General features: G+C 39.5%; 1 protein-coding gene across 1 annotated transcript; it reads right to left on the reverse strand.

The window, feature by feature from the left end:
- LOC102181033 (olfactory receptor 1B1-like) lies at window positions 1382-2335 on the reverse strand. Its single transcript, XM_005702129.3, has one exon. It carries the CDS (start codon window positions 2333-2335, stop codon window positions 1382-1384), a length of 954 nt encoding a protein of 317 aa, XP_005702186.2.

Raw genomic sequence — 16310 nt, forward strand, 5'->3', positions numbered from 1 at the left:
ATAATGCACAGCAGACTAAATATAGACAATACTGTATCATAAACTCCTAAATTTCTAAGCAACTAGATCTTAATTGTTCCCACCACAAAAGAGAAATGATAATTATATGCTAGAGGGGATACTGGTAATCAAACTACAGTATATAAATGCAACAAATGAACACATTGTACACCTTAAACTTACACAATGACATATGTTAATTACATATCAATTAAAAATGTTTTGATTATCACTGTAAATTTAAGAGATCACAAAATAGAGGTCTATGTCTAGTTCTTAAAAATCTAAGTACAACCAATTTATTTTATCTATTGTTTAAATAGTTCAGTTTCCTGTATTATGCAGCAAAGTATTTAGCTTGCATTTTCTTCATATATTTTACTTTAATAAATGTAAATTAAAATTAACTGAAAATATTAATATACAAAACAGAATTCACATGCATCAGAATAAGACATTCATAACATGAGAAGCCCATGGAAACTGGGGCTCAGGTGTGGAATAATAGAATCATGGCCCCCGTTTCACACTCACTTCTGGGCATATATTTGCTCACTTAATGAAAAAGGTAATAAATTGACATCTCTATTTACCCAAACTTCTCTTCCACTAACTTTCTCACATACACCAACCCGCTCCCCACAAACCAGCTCACAGAATTCAATGTGACTGTAATTAACTTCACTGTCTTTGCTTTAGCTCAGAATTTCACATCATTCCCATATTTCTGCAACTGGAATTACATAACCCAGGCTTAGTGATGCACTTCTATCCTCTGAAGATAAATGGCCAGAGGGAAAATTCTGGAGGCTTGCTAATGAGGAAGCCCTGAGCATGTGTGGCATGAATGTGGGAATTTTCACAGCTGTCAGAGCACCAGATCAACAAGAACTAAAACTGGAGTTCCATAAATTGCCCAGGCCATTCCCCGCTTTCAACTCCAAAAGCAGCCCTGCTCAAATCTGCCCACTTCTTTCTTCATCTAACAAACATGACTGTTTGTTGTTGCTGTTCAGTTGCTCAGTCATGTCTGACTCTTTGCAACCTCATGGACTGCAGCACCCCAGGCTTCCCTGTCCTTCATCATCTCCCAGAGCTTGCTCAAACTCATGTCCATTGAGTCAGAGATGCCATCCAACTATCTCATCCTCTGTTACCCCCTTCTCCTCCTGCCTTCAATCTTTCCCAGCATCAGAGTCTTTTCTAATGAGTCAGCTCTTCACATCAGGTGGCCAAAGTATTGGAGCTTCAGCTTCAGTATCAGTCCTTCCAATGAATATTCAGGGTTGATTTCATTTAGGATTGACTGGTTTGATCTCTTGTGGACCAAGGGACTCTCAAGAGTCTTCTCCAACACCACAGTTCAAAAGCATCAGGCTAATCAGGAGGCCACCTTCCCTCCTCTAAGCAGCCTATGGAATGCACTCTTGACATCCTTGTTGCGAAGGCTGTACACAAAAGGGTTGGCCAAAGGAGTAATGGATGTGTACATCACAGCAGCCACCATGTCCTGATCCTGAGAGCTCTGGGAAGGAGGCTGGAAGTAGACCCAGATGATGGTGCCATAGAAAAAGCCAACCATGGTGAGATGGGACCCGCAGGTGGAGACTGCACGGCGGCGACCAGCTGCTGAGGGCAAACGTAGGATGGTGGCCCCAATGCAGACATAGGAGAGTACAATGAGGGTACAAGGGCCCATCATGAGGAAGCCTCCCTCCAAGAATATGGCCAGCTCATTGGAATGGATGTCAGAGCAAGAGGCTCGCAACAGTGGTCGGTGGTCACAAAAGAAGTGGAGAAGGCGAACGTTGCCTTCGGCATCCGCAGCCCAGGAGAGAGGCAAGAGGAGACCCACATGCAGCATGGTGTGCACCACAGACACCACCCAACACAAGGCCAGTAAGCGGGCACAGCATTGGCGATTCATCACTGAAGGGTAGTGCAGAGGGTCACAGATGGCCACGTATCGATCCAGAGCCATGACAGAAATAACAAGTGTGTCTGCAACACCAAACACATAGAAGAAGAATAACTGGGCCAGGCAGCGGGCAGCAGGAATGGCTGGGTCATGAGTGACCAGATGGGCCAGCAACTGGGGCAGAATGACCGTGGACAGCCCCATGTCTATAACTGAGAGACCATGGAGCAGATAGTACATAGGTGAGTGGAGCCTGGAGTCCCGGGAGATGAGCAGCACTAAAGTCACATTCCCCATCATGGTGATCAGGTAAATAGCCAGGAACAGGACAAAGAGGACAACGGGGGGGACTTCAGCTCCTGAGAACATGAGAAGCAAGAACACTGGAGAATGTGAAGCATTAGGGGCACAGCCCATGATGAGTGACAAAGAGCCCTCCTGAAAGAGTTTGAATCAAAAAGCAAGTCATGGGTCATAGGTTACAGCACATAATAATTCTAGTTAATTTATGTATATTCTTCAAGCTCCTTAAAGACTTAAATTCAACTGAGCACTACAGCCCTTCCTAAGTCTATGGCTTTACTCCCTGAATTTGTTATAGAATTTTTTCCTTTCCTTCTTCCTTTCCATCCATTCTAATGGGTTCTTCTGTGTAATCCACATACCCTGATAAAGTCTCTTGTACTATAAAAACCCTTCATTCAATACTGTCTTTTCGCCCAACTACCAATTATTCCTTCCAGTGACAAACTTCACAAAAAAATTTCTATACTCACTGCCTCTAGCGCCTCATCTTCTAGCCACACTTCATCACCTGACCATCTTCATGATTTTTTCTGTATGAACCTGTAAGGAATATATGTATTATTTAATATGTAACATATGAAGAAATGGATCTTTATAAGTAGTTGGTTTTTGTAGCAAAATTGCTTCAGGTTGTCATGAACTAGCTTGTTTTTCCCTTTTATTTGATTTGGTTTGTTAACAGCATCATCATTTTCATCGATGGACCAAACCAAAATCAGGGGGACTCTCTCCATCATCTCCCCTATCCAATCACTCCTTGACTTCTTTTCCCTTACAGTAATCACCTACCTATAAAATCTTCCTCTTGTAGCATCATATGAGCCCACTGGAGAGCACCCACAGGTAACGACTGCTACATTCTTCCCAGAAAAGACTAATTCAAACCCTTGCTCATCCCTCGGAACCCTCTCTCAGGACTGACATCAGACTGTATCCCTCCAGACTTAATTGTCTAAGATTGTCTAACCCAAACTAGAAGCCTTTCAAGATGACACAGCTCATGCACCCTCCTTGGATCTAGCTATCCCAAGAAAAACTCATAATCTCATTCCAACAAATTCTGGAAATACAGCCTTCTCAAATTGTTCTCCATGCACTGGCAGGAATTGTATGTGGACCCTCCCCAAATGTTCATTAAGGCCTTAAATAACACTTTTAGATGTATCTTCGTTTCCAAACTTGTTTTCTTAAACTATCTTTTCATTATTGATTTTTACTATAATAACATTGTGATCAAATAATTAAATCTCTATTAGATTATTTCTTAGAAGCATTTTGAGACTCACTTTGTGAACTAAAATGTGGCTAAATGGACCTATGGAATGCAGAAAGTGGCCCCACAATAGGCTCACAATTTTTAGAATTGACAAGGCATTCTCAGTGAATGATGGATTATTCACCTAAATACTGTACTATATGTATATGTATTTTTTCAGTTCAGTTCAGTCACTCAGTAGTGTCTGACTCTTTGCGACCCCATGAACCACAGCACGCCAGGCCTCCCTGTCCATCACCAACTCCCAGAGTTCACCCAAACCCAAGTCCATTGAGATGGTGATGCCATCCAACCATCTCACTTTCTGTCGTCCCTTCTCCTCCTGCCCTCAATCTTTCCCAGCATCAGGATCTTTTCAAATGAGTCAGCTCTTTGCATCAGGTGGCCAAAGTACTGGAGTTTCAGCTTTAGCATCAGTCTTTCCAATGAACACCCAGGACTGATCTCCTTCAGAATGGACTGCTTGGATCTCCATGCAGTCCAAGGGACTCTCAAGAGTCTTCTCCAACACCACAGTTCAAAAGCATCAATTCTTCGGCGCTCAGCTTTCTTTATAGTCCAACTCTCAAATCCATACATGACCACTGGAAAAACCATAGCCTTGACTAGACAGACCTTTTTTGACAAAGTAATGTCTTTGCTTTTCAATATGCTATCTAGGTTGGCCATAACTTTCTTTCCAAGGAGTAAGCATCTTTTAATTTCATGGCTGCAGTCACCATCTGCAGTGATTTTGGAGCACAGAAAAAGTCAGCCACTGTTTCCACTGTTTCCCCATCTATTTGCCATGAAGTGATGGGACTGTATGCCATGATCTTCGTTTTCTGAATGTTGAGCTTTAAGCCAACTTTTTCACCCTCCTCTTTTACCTTCATCAAAAAAGCTCTTTAGTTCCTCTTCACTTTCTGCCATAAGGGTGGTGTCATCTGCATATCTGAGGTTATTGATATTTGTCCCGGCAATCTTGATTCCAGCCTGTGCTTCCTCCAGCCCAGGGTTTCTCTTGATGTACTCTGCATACATATATTTTAACTGTGATCTACTCATGTTACACAGCACTTGAAACCAGAACCCCGTGCATCAAGAAGCTTAAGTCTTCAACACATATTAATTGAAAACTGCCAGATCAGGATGTTAGAAAAGTACGGCAGATATGAATTTTTAAGATGTGAAAATACTGTGTTATTTTTATGAAACAGATATAATAGATATTATGACTACTTTATTTAGGATAGTGGGTGCCTTCTTTGGGGAAGGAAGAAAGGTAGAGGATAGCATAAACAAGTAGTATGGGTTTTATTGTATCTGTAACAGTTTATATTTTCAAAATAATAATTGAAACCAAAAAGGGAAAATGTTAAGCTTTGTTAAAGTTCGATATTAAGTGTAGGAACTTCATTGTCTTGGTCTCACTATATTTTTCTATAATTAAACTTTTCCAATTAAAAATATAAACAGTAAAAGCAAGGATAACCACTGAGATATGAGAATATTTTCCTATATTTTCTTTATTCATTCTATCATAAGACTAAGCACACCATTCTAACTCAAAATAACATCCACCATCGTCAAACCACACATTCAGCATCAGGACATTTAAGCCAGTATATCACGGAGAATCCAAAATTAGGTAATATTCATCTTAGAACTGGGAGGCTCAGGTTTAGCTTCAAAATAATTTTCCAAAACCTTATGGAAAAAGAAAGATGTCACAATACATGTGCACTGAAACTGTCAGACCTGCAGTAAGCTAATGAGCCACAAAGTTTTCCTAACTTGTTTTTCTGCAATCTAAGTTATATTCCATGTTTCCGGTTACCATTCCCATTTCTCTTCTCACTCGAATAAGTTCTATGGTGATTTTCTGATGGAAGCCCTTTGCTTAGAGTTTGATTCTAAAGATCTAGAGTGAGAGAAAATTTTTAGGCAGGACTCTTATAATAACGGGGAGAAATCTTAAACCAAATTGTAAGAAACACAGGTAGAGTAACCATCACTGCCTATGTTCCTCTGGCATCAGGAACTCGGGACTAGGTTAATCATAACACTAGGTTGATGCTATAGCCTCTTCATTGGTCTAAGCATCACGTTCTTGCTTTCTCCTTTGGCTTTGAGTATGATTAAATGAGCATTAACTTATTATTTGACTCAGAGGCTAGAATATTGATGATAATTCATACCTACTTCTATGAACATTATCCATCACCTCTCCTTGTCACTCTTCACCTAAGATAACCAACTTCCTGAATCTCAACTCCAAAGCAGCCTGCTCAAATCTGTCCACTTCTTTCCTCATCTAACCAACATGGCTCTTTGTTGTTGTTGTTTTTCAGTCGCTCAGTCATGTCGGACTCTTTGTGATCCTGTGGACTGCAGCACACCAGGCTTCCCTACCCTTCACCATCTCCCAGAGCTTGCTTAAACTCATGTCCATTGAGTTGGGGGTGCCATCCAACCATCTCATCCTCTGTCACTCCCTTCTCCTCTTGCCTCTTTCTTTTGTCAATATATGCTTATATTTGTTATATATCTGCTAGAGGTATTCTGAGAATATTATTAAGTTTCAGATGATCTGAAATTGGTAAAAGAGTAAAATCCTTTAAGTAAGTTGTGGTTATCTGATTTTATGCCTCAATATTATATTACTTAGATTCACTGATATTACTGGCTATAGCTGTTTATTTGTCTTTCATTGCTATGTAACAGCCTCTTGTGTGGATACACCACAATGTATTTAACCATTCACTGTGATGTGTATTTGTGTTGTGTACTTGTTTCTGCTATACAGTATGGGCCTAGGCTGACATAAGTTTATATATCTGTGCTCCAAGTTTCTAACTTTTTTACGTGACCAAGTGTCTTGACTAGTCCAAGTCTTGTCCAAGTCTCAGATTCCTTTACCAAAACATGGACATAGAAACTATGTTTGCAAGGTTGTTAGAATACGATAAAATGCCAATTAGTGTTTTTAAATTGTAATTCATATCTTATGCTCTATCAACTATTTGCTGCATTTCATACATTTAGTATAATTAGTCTACTTACAAAATAATTCATTTAAAGTTTTGCTGCCAAGGTTATCAGTGAACAATCTTCACCATATACAATGATATTTAACAATGTTATTGTTAGTAGTAATAGTAGTAATAATAAGTAACATGTCTGGAGTTCTTGCTCCAACACAGCACAATGCACTCTACATGTATGATTTTATTAAATCTGTACTGTACACTACTTTATTCCTCACTTTACAGATGAGGAAACTGAGGCAGAGAAATTAAGTAAACTAGCTTTAATACTCAGAGAAGGCAATGACATCCCACTACAGTACTCTTGCCTGGAAGTTCCCATGGACGGAGGAGCCTGGTAGGCTGCAGTCCATGGGGTCGGAATAGTCGGACACGATTGAGCGACTTCACTTTCCCTTTTCACTTTCCTGCATTGGAGAAGGAAATGGCAACCCACTCCAGTGTTCTTGTCTGGAGAATCCCAGGGAGCCTGGTGGGCTGCCGTCTCTGGGGTCCCACAGAGTCGGACACGACTGAAGCGACTTAGCAGCAATAGCAGCAGCAGCTGTAATACTGCACAGCTAGTCAATGACAGAGCTCAAATTGTAACACAGAGAACTGGACATCCTGACTATTGCTTCTCTCAACTCTTCTTCATTTTCCTTCTCTACTTATGGCATTATTAATCACTATCCATCCCCCCATTCTGGACATTTGTTCTCTTCTAATCTTACTGCGGCAAAACTGTGAATTTCATCTTGCTTCTCTCAATGGTTGGTTCCTTTCTATCTACTTGTTTTCTCTTTTCTCATTCCCTTCACCACAAAGGGTCCCCAAGAGCAAACCTGAAAAAACATGTCTATTCCTAGAGCCTTATTGACCAACTTAATACTGACTATTCATAAATCCATATCTCCAAACCTAGCTGACCTCACTGCTACTGTAAAGAGCTAGAGGAGCCATGCTATAGTTCTGATAAAAATAAAGTTCATAAGGAAGCAGAGTATATAGGGAGGACTAAGAATATAGATGAAGGAACTAGAGAGAACAGTGAGGATTGGAAGAGAATACAAGAGACAAGAACCATCCAAAAAAGCACAAAAGGAGGTGGTATATGGAACAAGGAATAAAATACAGGTCTAATTACTACAAATCATCCATATTGGAGACTTTTGATAATTTATAAGAGCAATTGCCAAGACTACTTTTCTCACAAAGCACGGTTGTTACTTTATATAATGATGGGCAACTGTAATCTGTGTCTTTGGAAATGTCTGAGAAAAGAGAGAATGAAAGCATTGGGTTTTAAAAGATTCATCTGATACCTGAATTTTCCTATAATGCCCAGGAAATAATTTTGGCTAGATCAAAGGGAGAAGATAATCACATGATCCAGAAGATCATTTACTTATCATCCACTTATTGATTAATTTGTCTATTATACAAATATTTCTTTTCTGTAAGACAAGCTACACAGACTCTGTCATGAAGAAACCACAGTATGGAAAGAAAGTAAGACCAATATTGGATGAAAAGCAGTGTGATAAGTGACTAACATAAGCAAAGGGGCTTGTGGTACTTACTTGGAGCAGGTCCGGTCTCAGCCTTAGGTGAGGTCAGGGATGGGATGAGGTGAAGAAGAGATTCCTAGGAGTGAGCAAAATCATAGCAGGTGTAACATAAAAACTCTCTGCATGCTGTGTCACTTCAGTCATGGCTGACTCTGTGCAACCCTAGGGACTGTAGCCTGCCAGGCTCCCCTGTCCACGGGATTCTCCAGGCAAGAATACTGGAGTGGGTTGCCATGCCCTCATCCGGAGGATCTTCCCGACCCAGGGATAGGACCTGTGTCTCTTATGTCTCCTGCACTGGCAAACGGTTCTTTACCACCAGCACCACCTGGGAAGCCTCTTCTAGTTGGTACCAAAACTGTTCTCTGTTTTACTCAGTGAACAGCTGGCATTCTGTATGAATAAAGTGAATGTGATATAACTACGTGTGTGCATGTGTGGGTACATACATGCATGTTGTATATAAGCTTCATGTATATGACAAAAAGTCAGAAAATAATTATTGAAAAGCAGAATTTACTCTCAAATTAGTTTCTTCTAAACTTTTGTTCCTTGACATTCCATCGTTCTAAAAATAATTGTGTGGATTCCATGAAGAGATGATTGAAAGGAATGCCGAGTGTCAGAGATATAGAAATGAAGATGCAATAGAGAAAAGAATTAAAGGGAATGGGAAACAAAGCAGTGGGAAAGGGAGGATGAAAACATAAGATGAAAGAGTTACAGAGTGAATGGGTGAATGGAAAGAAAATAAGGAAATAAGAGAAGGAACTTTTGAAATGAAAAGAGAGAGAAACATAATTAAGGAGGGGAAACTTTTTAATGATTGGGACAGAGACCAGGAGCAGAAATAAAGATTTGGGGGAGAAAGAAGGAAGGCACGTGGATGACCACTAGGAGAAGGGTGGGGATGTGAAAAGAATAGGAGAGCAGAATGGAGGGGGTCAAGAAATGGTGCAAATGAAAGAGAAGAGTAGGCGGGTGTGAGAAATGGAACATCAAGTGAGAATGAACAGAAAGGAGGGCTAGTGAGAGAGATTGTCATGGTGATGAGAGAAGGCAATGGCTGTAACATAAAGGAAAAAGGATGATGTTTAACAGGATGTGTCCAGAGTGAGAGAGGGGTTATTGATATAGAAAGATAAGAATTGATCAGGAGAAAACAGGGGCTAGTTTTCCCACTCACACAGTCACCTGGCATAAAGCACTTTGACCCTGGACTTTGTGGCTTCAGCTTTCTGAGATCAGGGATCTGGCCATGGTGCTGAATAACAGAATAAATTCCAGTGCATGGGGCTGAAAGTCAGGACTAGGGAGGTGAGGTGGGATTTAGAGATTGTGGGGCCCTAGAGACCTCTCCTCTAGAGCCACCTGGGGGAAGTCAGGTATATTCCCTGCCATTGCAGAGAGCAAGAATGTATGGACATACTCTCAAGGGAAGGCTAAATGTACTTCAAGTCCCTGGCAACAACTTCATGCCACTGATCCTGATGGGATGGAGACAACTTGATCAGTGTTCAGGCAACACAAATGGCAGACTCTTGTGTCTCATTACCCAGATCACTCACTCAGTCTTCACTGTATTTTCTTCCTGTGATATAATAAGCATGATGTAAGGGCCTAAATTATAGCTCTGGAGACAAATAGAGGTAACTATATTTCTGAGATATAGCACTTACAAATTTTGCTCATTTGCAATTATTTCACACTTCTTAACTCTAGTCTGGCCTTCCCTGATAGCTCAGTTGGTAAAGAATCTGCCTGCAATGCGGGAAACCTGGGTTCGATTCCTGAGTTAGGAAGATCCACTGGAGAAGGGGTAGGCTACCCACTCCAGTATTCTTGGGTTTCCCTTGTGGTTCAGCTGGTAAAGAATCCAAAAAATATAGGAAATTCACAAAACTTAGTTTTAAAACCCTCAAATAACCCAATTTTTAAATTGGCAAGAAATTTGAATAGGTATTTCTCCAAAGAATGGGCTCCCTGATAGCTCAGGTGGTAAAGAATCTGCCTGCAATGTGGGAAACCTGGGTTCGATCCCTGGGTTGCAAAGATCCCCTGAAGAAGGGAAAGTCTACCCCCTCCCGTATTCTGGCCTGGAGAATTGCATGGACTACAGCCTATGGGGTCACAAACAGTCAGACACAACTGAGCGACTTTCAATTCACTTCACTTCACTAAATCTAGTCTACGTAGAAAGTGCTAATAACACCTAATTTTTAAGTAAATGATTGCTTTAAAGATTAGAATATTATATATAAAGTTCTGGTTATAGAGACTGTCATGTAGTGAAAGGCTCAGATAATAATTGTTCTTGTTGCTGCCACCACCACTACTGCTACAGTCACTGTGGGTGTTACACAACCAAAGTGAATTCAGGTTTTCCAGGCTGGTAGGGTGCACTTTGAAAACCTCAATTCCTCCATTTGACTTTGTGCTCCCTGAAGGACAGGGCTGTGGTTAATTCACCTCTGTATCCAGTGTTGAGCATGGTATCTGGCACAAAACAAGCACTCCAGAAAGAGTGGCTGGATAAGTGACCAGCCAGTGACAATCTTCTCTCATTCACCCTGGTTCCCTACAGCATCCCCCTCAAAAAATGCCCTATCTTGCCTGTCGTTCTCCAACAGAGTATTTACCAAGAGTAAATATTGATGACATTAAGGAATTGTTTTTCCCATTACTTCCTCTGCCTTCACAAAGAATTAGTTAACTCATTCTCCAATCCTATTACTAAGTTACTTAAACATCCATAATCCATAAGAAAGAGGGATCCATGTGTTATTGAAGCTTTTATAATAATAAAATACACAGTCACACAGTTTTATGGTGCTTTAATCCTTTTCAGGTGAGACAGAACAGATACAATGCTCACTTGATTAAATCATTAGAATCAGGGACTCACGACCAGGCTTTGATCTCTGGCTACAAGCAATGTACTGGACTCTGGAGGCTTCTTTTTAGAAGCCTAACTAATGAAATTCCAGAGCTTGTATTCATATGTTTACTTCCAGTGGCAATTACAACAAAATAAGATAAAAATGAGGTCACCCAATTTTGATGTTGTTAAGTGATTCTGCATACCACTAAAATGGCTTGTCCCAATGTAAGCATGAAATAATTGCCCAACATCTTTAATAATATGGCTGCTGGCACTGTTTATAATAGCCAGGACATGGAAGCAACCTAGATGTCCATCAGCAGATGAATGGATAAGAAAGCTGTGGTACATAAACACAATGGAGTATTTCTCAGCCATTAAAAAGAACACATTTGAATCAGCTCTAATGAGGTGGATGAAACTGGAGCTAATTATACAGAGTGAAGTAAGCCAGAAAGAAAAACACCAATACAGTATACCAATGCATATATATGGAATTTAGAGAAATGGTAACAATAACTCTGTATGTGAGATAGCAAAAGAGACACAAATGTATAGAACAGTCTTTTGGACTCTGTGGGAGAGAGTGGGGTGATTTGGAAGAATGGCATTGAAATACATATAATATCATATAAGAAACAAATCGCCAGTCTAGGTTCGATGCAGGATACAGGATGCTTGGGGCTGGTGCACTGGGATGACCCAGAGGGATGGTATGGGGAGGGAGGTGGGAGGGGGGCTTCAGGATTGGGAACACGTGTACACCCATGGTAGATTCATGTTGATGTATGGCAAAACCAATACAATATTGTAAAGTAAAAAAATAATAATAAAATAAATAATAATATGGCTGCTGAACAATTTAAGTTTAAAGACTAAACTATTGGAATTGAAACACATTTTATAAAAAAAGTCCTTAATGTCAACTATTTTTAAGTCTTTCAAACTTTGATTTAGCATTAAGAAAGCAATTTAAAGTGACAGAAATTAATTCATAACTTTTACGCTTCTGAAGTTATTAGTTAAAAGGTATTTCTTAGTTTACACATTCCAATTTAAAGAAAAATGGAAATAATTATAAGAATTGTGATTTGTTATGAGTTAATTTTTGTTACCATTTCTAATATTTATTTATTTCACTTGAGAGTCAACTAGCAAATTCTATGTTGAAATTGAAAGTGTTTTTCAGTATCTTTCATAAATAAAGATAAATCCAGATGCTATTTTCTGTAATTTCAGAAATAACTAGATTGGATACTATTTAATGTGGATTTATGTAATAGTGCAACCCATACTTACCTTCCACTAAAAACTGTCGAATGACCTTCATTAAAATTGATTTTATATGATTGATTACTAGAAAGTTTAATTAAGTACCTGGTTTTATCTGAAACTAGTAAATAAAGATTTGAAATTATTAATATCATTTTGTCATATAAAAATCTCTATCTGCATTTACAGTATTAGCAAAATTAAAAACCAGGAAGATTTAAGTTCAGAATTGTACTTGAATTTAAGACCCCACTGATAATGCCACCATTATTGATTTAGTTTCACTTAAACTTTTATTAGTCTTTTTATTTTAAATGTATCTACAATACTTGGCTTAAATTTAGGTTGTATCTGTATTGAGGTTTTTAAAGTTAAAACTGTATATTAATATATTTATTAAGGCTTATAGTTTTCTGTTCATTCATATGATGCTGATACAACAAAACATGTTAACCCAGGGATTCCAAGAGAATTTTTTCATTTGAAAGGAATTTGTATATTGCATAAGTTTGATGACTACTGTTTTAGATGATTTACCAAAAAGTGATCCAACAGTGACCATCAGTATATTAATGTATATTGCTTGAATCCCCCGGGAATGGAAAGATATCAGGGGCTAATTTACATCTCTTCTTTCCTCAAGTTGTAGAACATGCAATATAGCTTGTGATCACCATGCAGAAGTCAAAAACTTGCTCCAAGCAAAAGTTGCACTCAGTGTCCATTACACTAGGCTGTAATTTCCACAAACTGGGACTCACTTTGGGTCCTGCATTCCTGTGGTCAAAACAGCCAGAAAGAAACTCAGGACTCAGGCCAGCTAGAGGAGACTGATCATCAGGTCTGTGAAGGATGGGTGCTGGAGAAGAGGCGGTTGATGACATGTGGTAAGTTGACCAAGATGAAAAAGGAACACATCTCTCAAGGACAGAAAAGGCTCTGTGAGAAAATAATAACAACATTGAAGCTGAAGATCCAATACTTTGGCCACTTGATACAAAGAGCTGACTCGTTGGAAAAGATCCTGGTAAAGACTGAAGGCAAAAGGAAAAGGGAGTGGCAGAGAATGAGATGGTTAGATAGTATCACCAACTCAATGGACATGAATCTCAGCAAACTCCGGGAGATACTGGAGGACAGAGGAGCCTGTCATGCTGTAGTCTATGGGGTCACAAAAAGTTGGACATGGCTTAGCAAATAAAACACCAGAATAATAACAAAATACTGGTTAACATGCTGAGTATTGATCATGTGACAGACATCATGCTAAACTATCATATATTTTGTTCATTTTGTACTCACAAGAGCACTCGGGGGTCAGTACTATGAAAGGTAGCTTAGTGTTTAGGCTAATAGACTGGGAAGTTGTAACCCCACCTCTATCCCTTACCAACTATGTGATCTTGGGCAAATGTTCTAACCTATACAGACCTCAGTTTTCTCATCAGTAAATGAGGGTAATAACAGTTCATACCTCATGACATCATTAATTAGTAATCAATGAAGATCATGGCATCCGGTCCCATCACTTCATGGGAAATAGACAGGGAAACAGTGGAAACAGTGTCAGACTTTATTTTGGGGGCTCCAAAATCACTGCAGATGGTGACTGCAACCATGAAATTAAAAGACACTTACTCCTTGGAAGAAAAGTTATGACCAACCTAGATAGCATATTCAAAAGCAGAGACATTACTTTGCTGACTAAGGTCCATCTAGTCAAGGCTATGGTTTTTCCAGTAGTCATGTATGGATGTGAGAGTTGGACTGTGAAGAAGGCTGAGCACTGAAGAATTGATGCTTTTGAACTGTGGTGTTGGAGAAGACTCTTGAGAGTCCCTTGGACTGCAAGGAGATCCAACCAGTCCATTCTGAAGGAGATCAGCCCTGGGTGTTCTTTGGAAGGAATGATGCTAAAGCTGAAGCTCCAGTACTTTGGCCACCTCATGCGAAGAGTTGACTCATTGGAAAAGACTCTGATGCTGGGAGGGATTGGGGGGCAGGAGGAGAAGGGGATGACAGAGGATGAGATGGCTGGATGGCATCACTGACTCAGTGGACATGAGTCTGAGTGAACTCCAGGAGTTGGTGATGGACAGGGAGGCCTGGAGTGCTGCGATTCATGGGGTCACAAAGAGTCGGACATGACTGAGCGACTGAACTGAACTGAACTGAACTGAGATTATGTAAAGTGCTTAAAACAAGTCCTTAATCACAGGAAACAGTACCCAAGAATTCTTATTCCTGTTGAAATACTTCAAAAGTAGATAATTGAGGTTCTCTACAGTCTTAACAGAGATTCAGAACTGCACCTAAATTTAAAATCTCCACTATTAGTGCCACCAATTTTATTTGGTTTCATTTAAGCAGCATCATATGTCTTTAAATTAGTGTTCCTTATTTGAAATGTGTCCACAACACTTGGCTTGAATTTAATTTGTAGCTCCATTAAAATTGTAGAGTTAAAATAATATGCTAATAAATTTACTAATAAACTTACTATTGTTTCTTTACTCTTTGCTATATAAATAAATGTCTTTGTTAAATTTAACAATGATTCAGTTCTTAGCATGTCTGAAACCAGACCTATCTTCTTAACCACCAACTTTAGCTCTTTCCTATGACTGTGCTAAGTGAAGTTGTAAGAACATATTTCTCCAACTTCCCAGTCTTTCTCTTACTAATTTTTAAAGGAATCTATTCTTGTTAAATATAAAGATTTTGTTGTCAGGACACTATTCAACTTACTCATGCTCAAGATACTCTTGGAAAGTAGGGAAAAAGCAGCTCTCATTTATCAGAAAACCTACTTACTTCGACTATGGACTAAATAATTCACTCATCCTGACATTTTGCTTTCAATTTTATTGAAGTATAGTCAGTTAACAATGTTGTGTTAATTTCTGCTGTACAGCAATTTGACTCAGTTATAAATATATATTTTTCATATTCTTTTTCATTATGGTTTATCACAGGATATTGAATATAGTTTCCTGTGCTCTACAGTAGGACCTTATTGTTCATTCTTGTATTTATTTAAATTGATGACCTATTATGTGTAGGGATGAGCTTCCCTGGTGGCTCAGCTGGTAAAGAAGCTGCCTACAATGCAGGAGACCTGGGTTTGATCCCTGGGTTGGGAAGATCCCCTGGAAAAGGGAACAGCTACCACTCCAGTATTCTGGCCTGAAGAATTCCATGGACTGTATAACCCATGGGGTCACAAAGAGTCAGACACAACTGAGTGACTTTCACTTTCACTTATGTGTAAAGCATTCTGATGAGTATTAAGGATGTACCAGTGAAAAATAATAAATTTTACCCCTAATAGATCCTCCATTCTAGCGAGGATGAAAGATTAAACATAACGTCAAGTGTCATGTGAATAAAAGAGAAGTACAGTTACAAATGAGAAAAGTTTCACTAGCATTATTCTACATCATTGAAAGGACTGATGTTGAAGCTGAAACTCCAATATTTTGGCCACCTGATGCGAAGAGCTGACTCATTTGAAAAGACCCTGATGTTGTAAAAGATTGAAGGCAGGAGGAGAAGGGGAGGACAAAGGATGAGATGGTTGGATGGCATCATTGACTCACTGGACATGAGTTTGGGTGGACTCCGGGAGTTGGTGATGGACAGGGAGGCCTGGCGTGCTGCTGTTCATGGGGTCGCAAAGAGTCGGACATGACTGAGTGACTGAGCTGAACAGAACGTATGGATGACTGAAACTATAAGAACGAAGAGGTTCATTCCTGCCCCCCAATTTGGAGACAATATGCTGAAACTAGCTCAAAACGTCAGTCTGAATCCAATTTCTCCACTAAATCATTGTCTTCTACATGGGAACTCAGTGTCCTGCTAGTTCAAGAATATTCCTTTTCTCTCTGCTCTAACCAGACAGGGTCAATTTCTTGGGGTTCTGACAATGTTTTTGTTCTGAAATTCCACCAAATTCCCTATTATGTCTTACAACTATATTCTCCCTGGAAATACATTCTCAGAGAAGGTACCACTCCCTCTCATCTTCCATGATATCTCTCCATTTTTCCAAGTCCTCCACTGCTATTCACATTTA

This window comes from Capra hircus, chromosome 11 (genome assembly GCF_001704415.2).
Source record: "Capra hircus breed San Clemente chromosome 11, ASM170441v1, whole genome shotgun sequence".
Lineage (NCBI taxonomy): Eukaryota > Metazoa > Chordata > Mammalia > Artiodactyla > Bovidae > Capra > Capra hircus.

Bases quoted from the DNA above. Each gene is read 5' to 3' on its own strand.
- LOC102181033 (XM_005702129.3), bottom strand. From the start codon at position 2,335: ATGGGCTGTGCCCCTAATGCTTCACATTCTCCAGTGTTCTTGCTTCTC.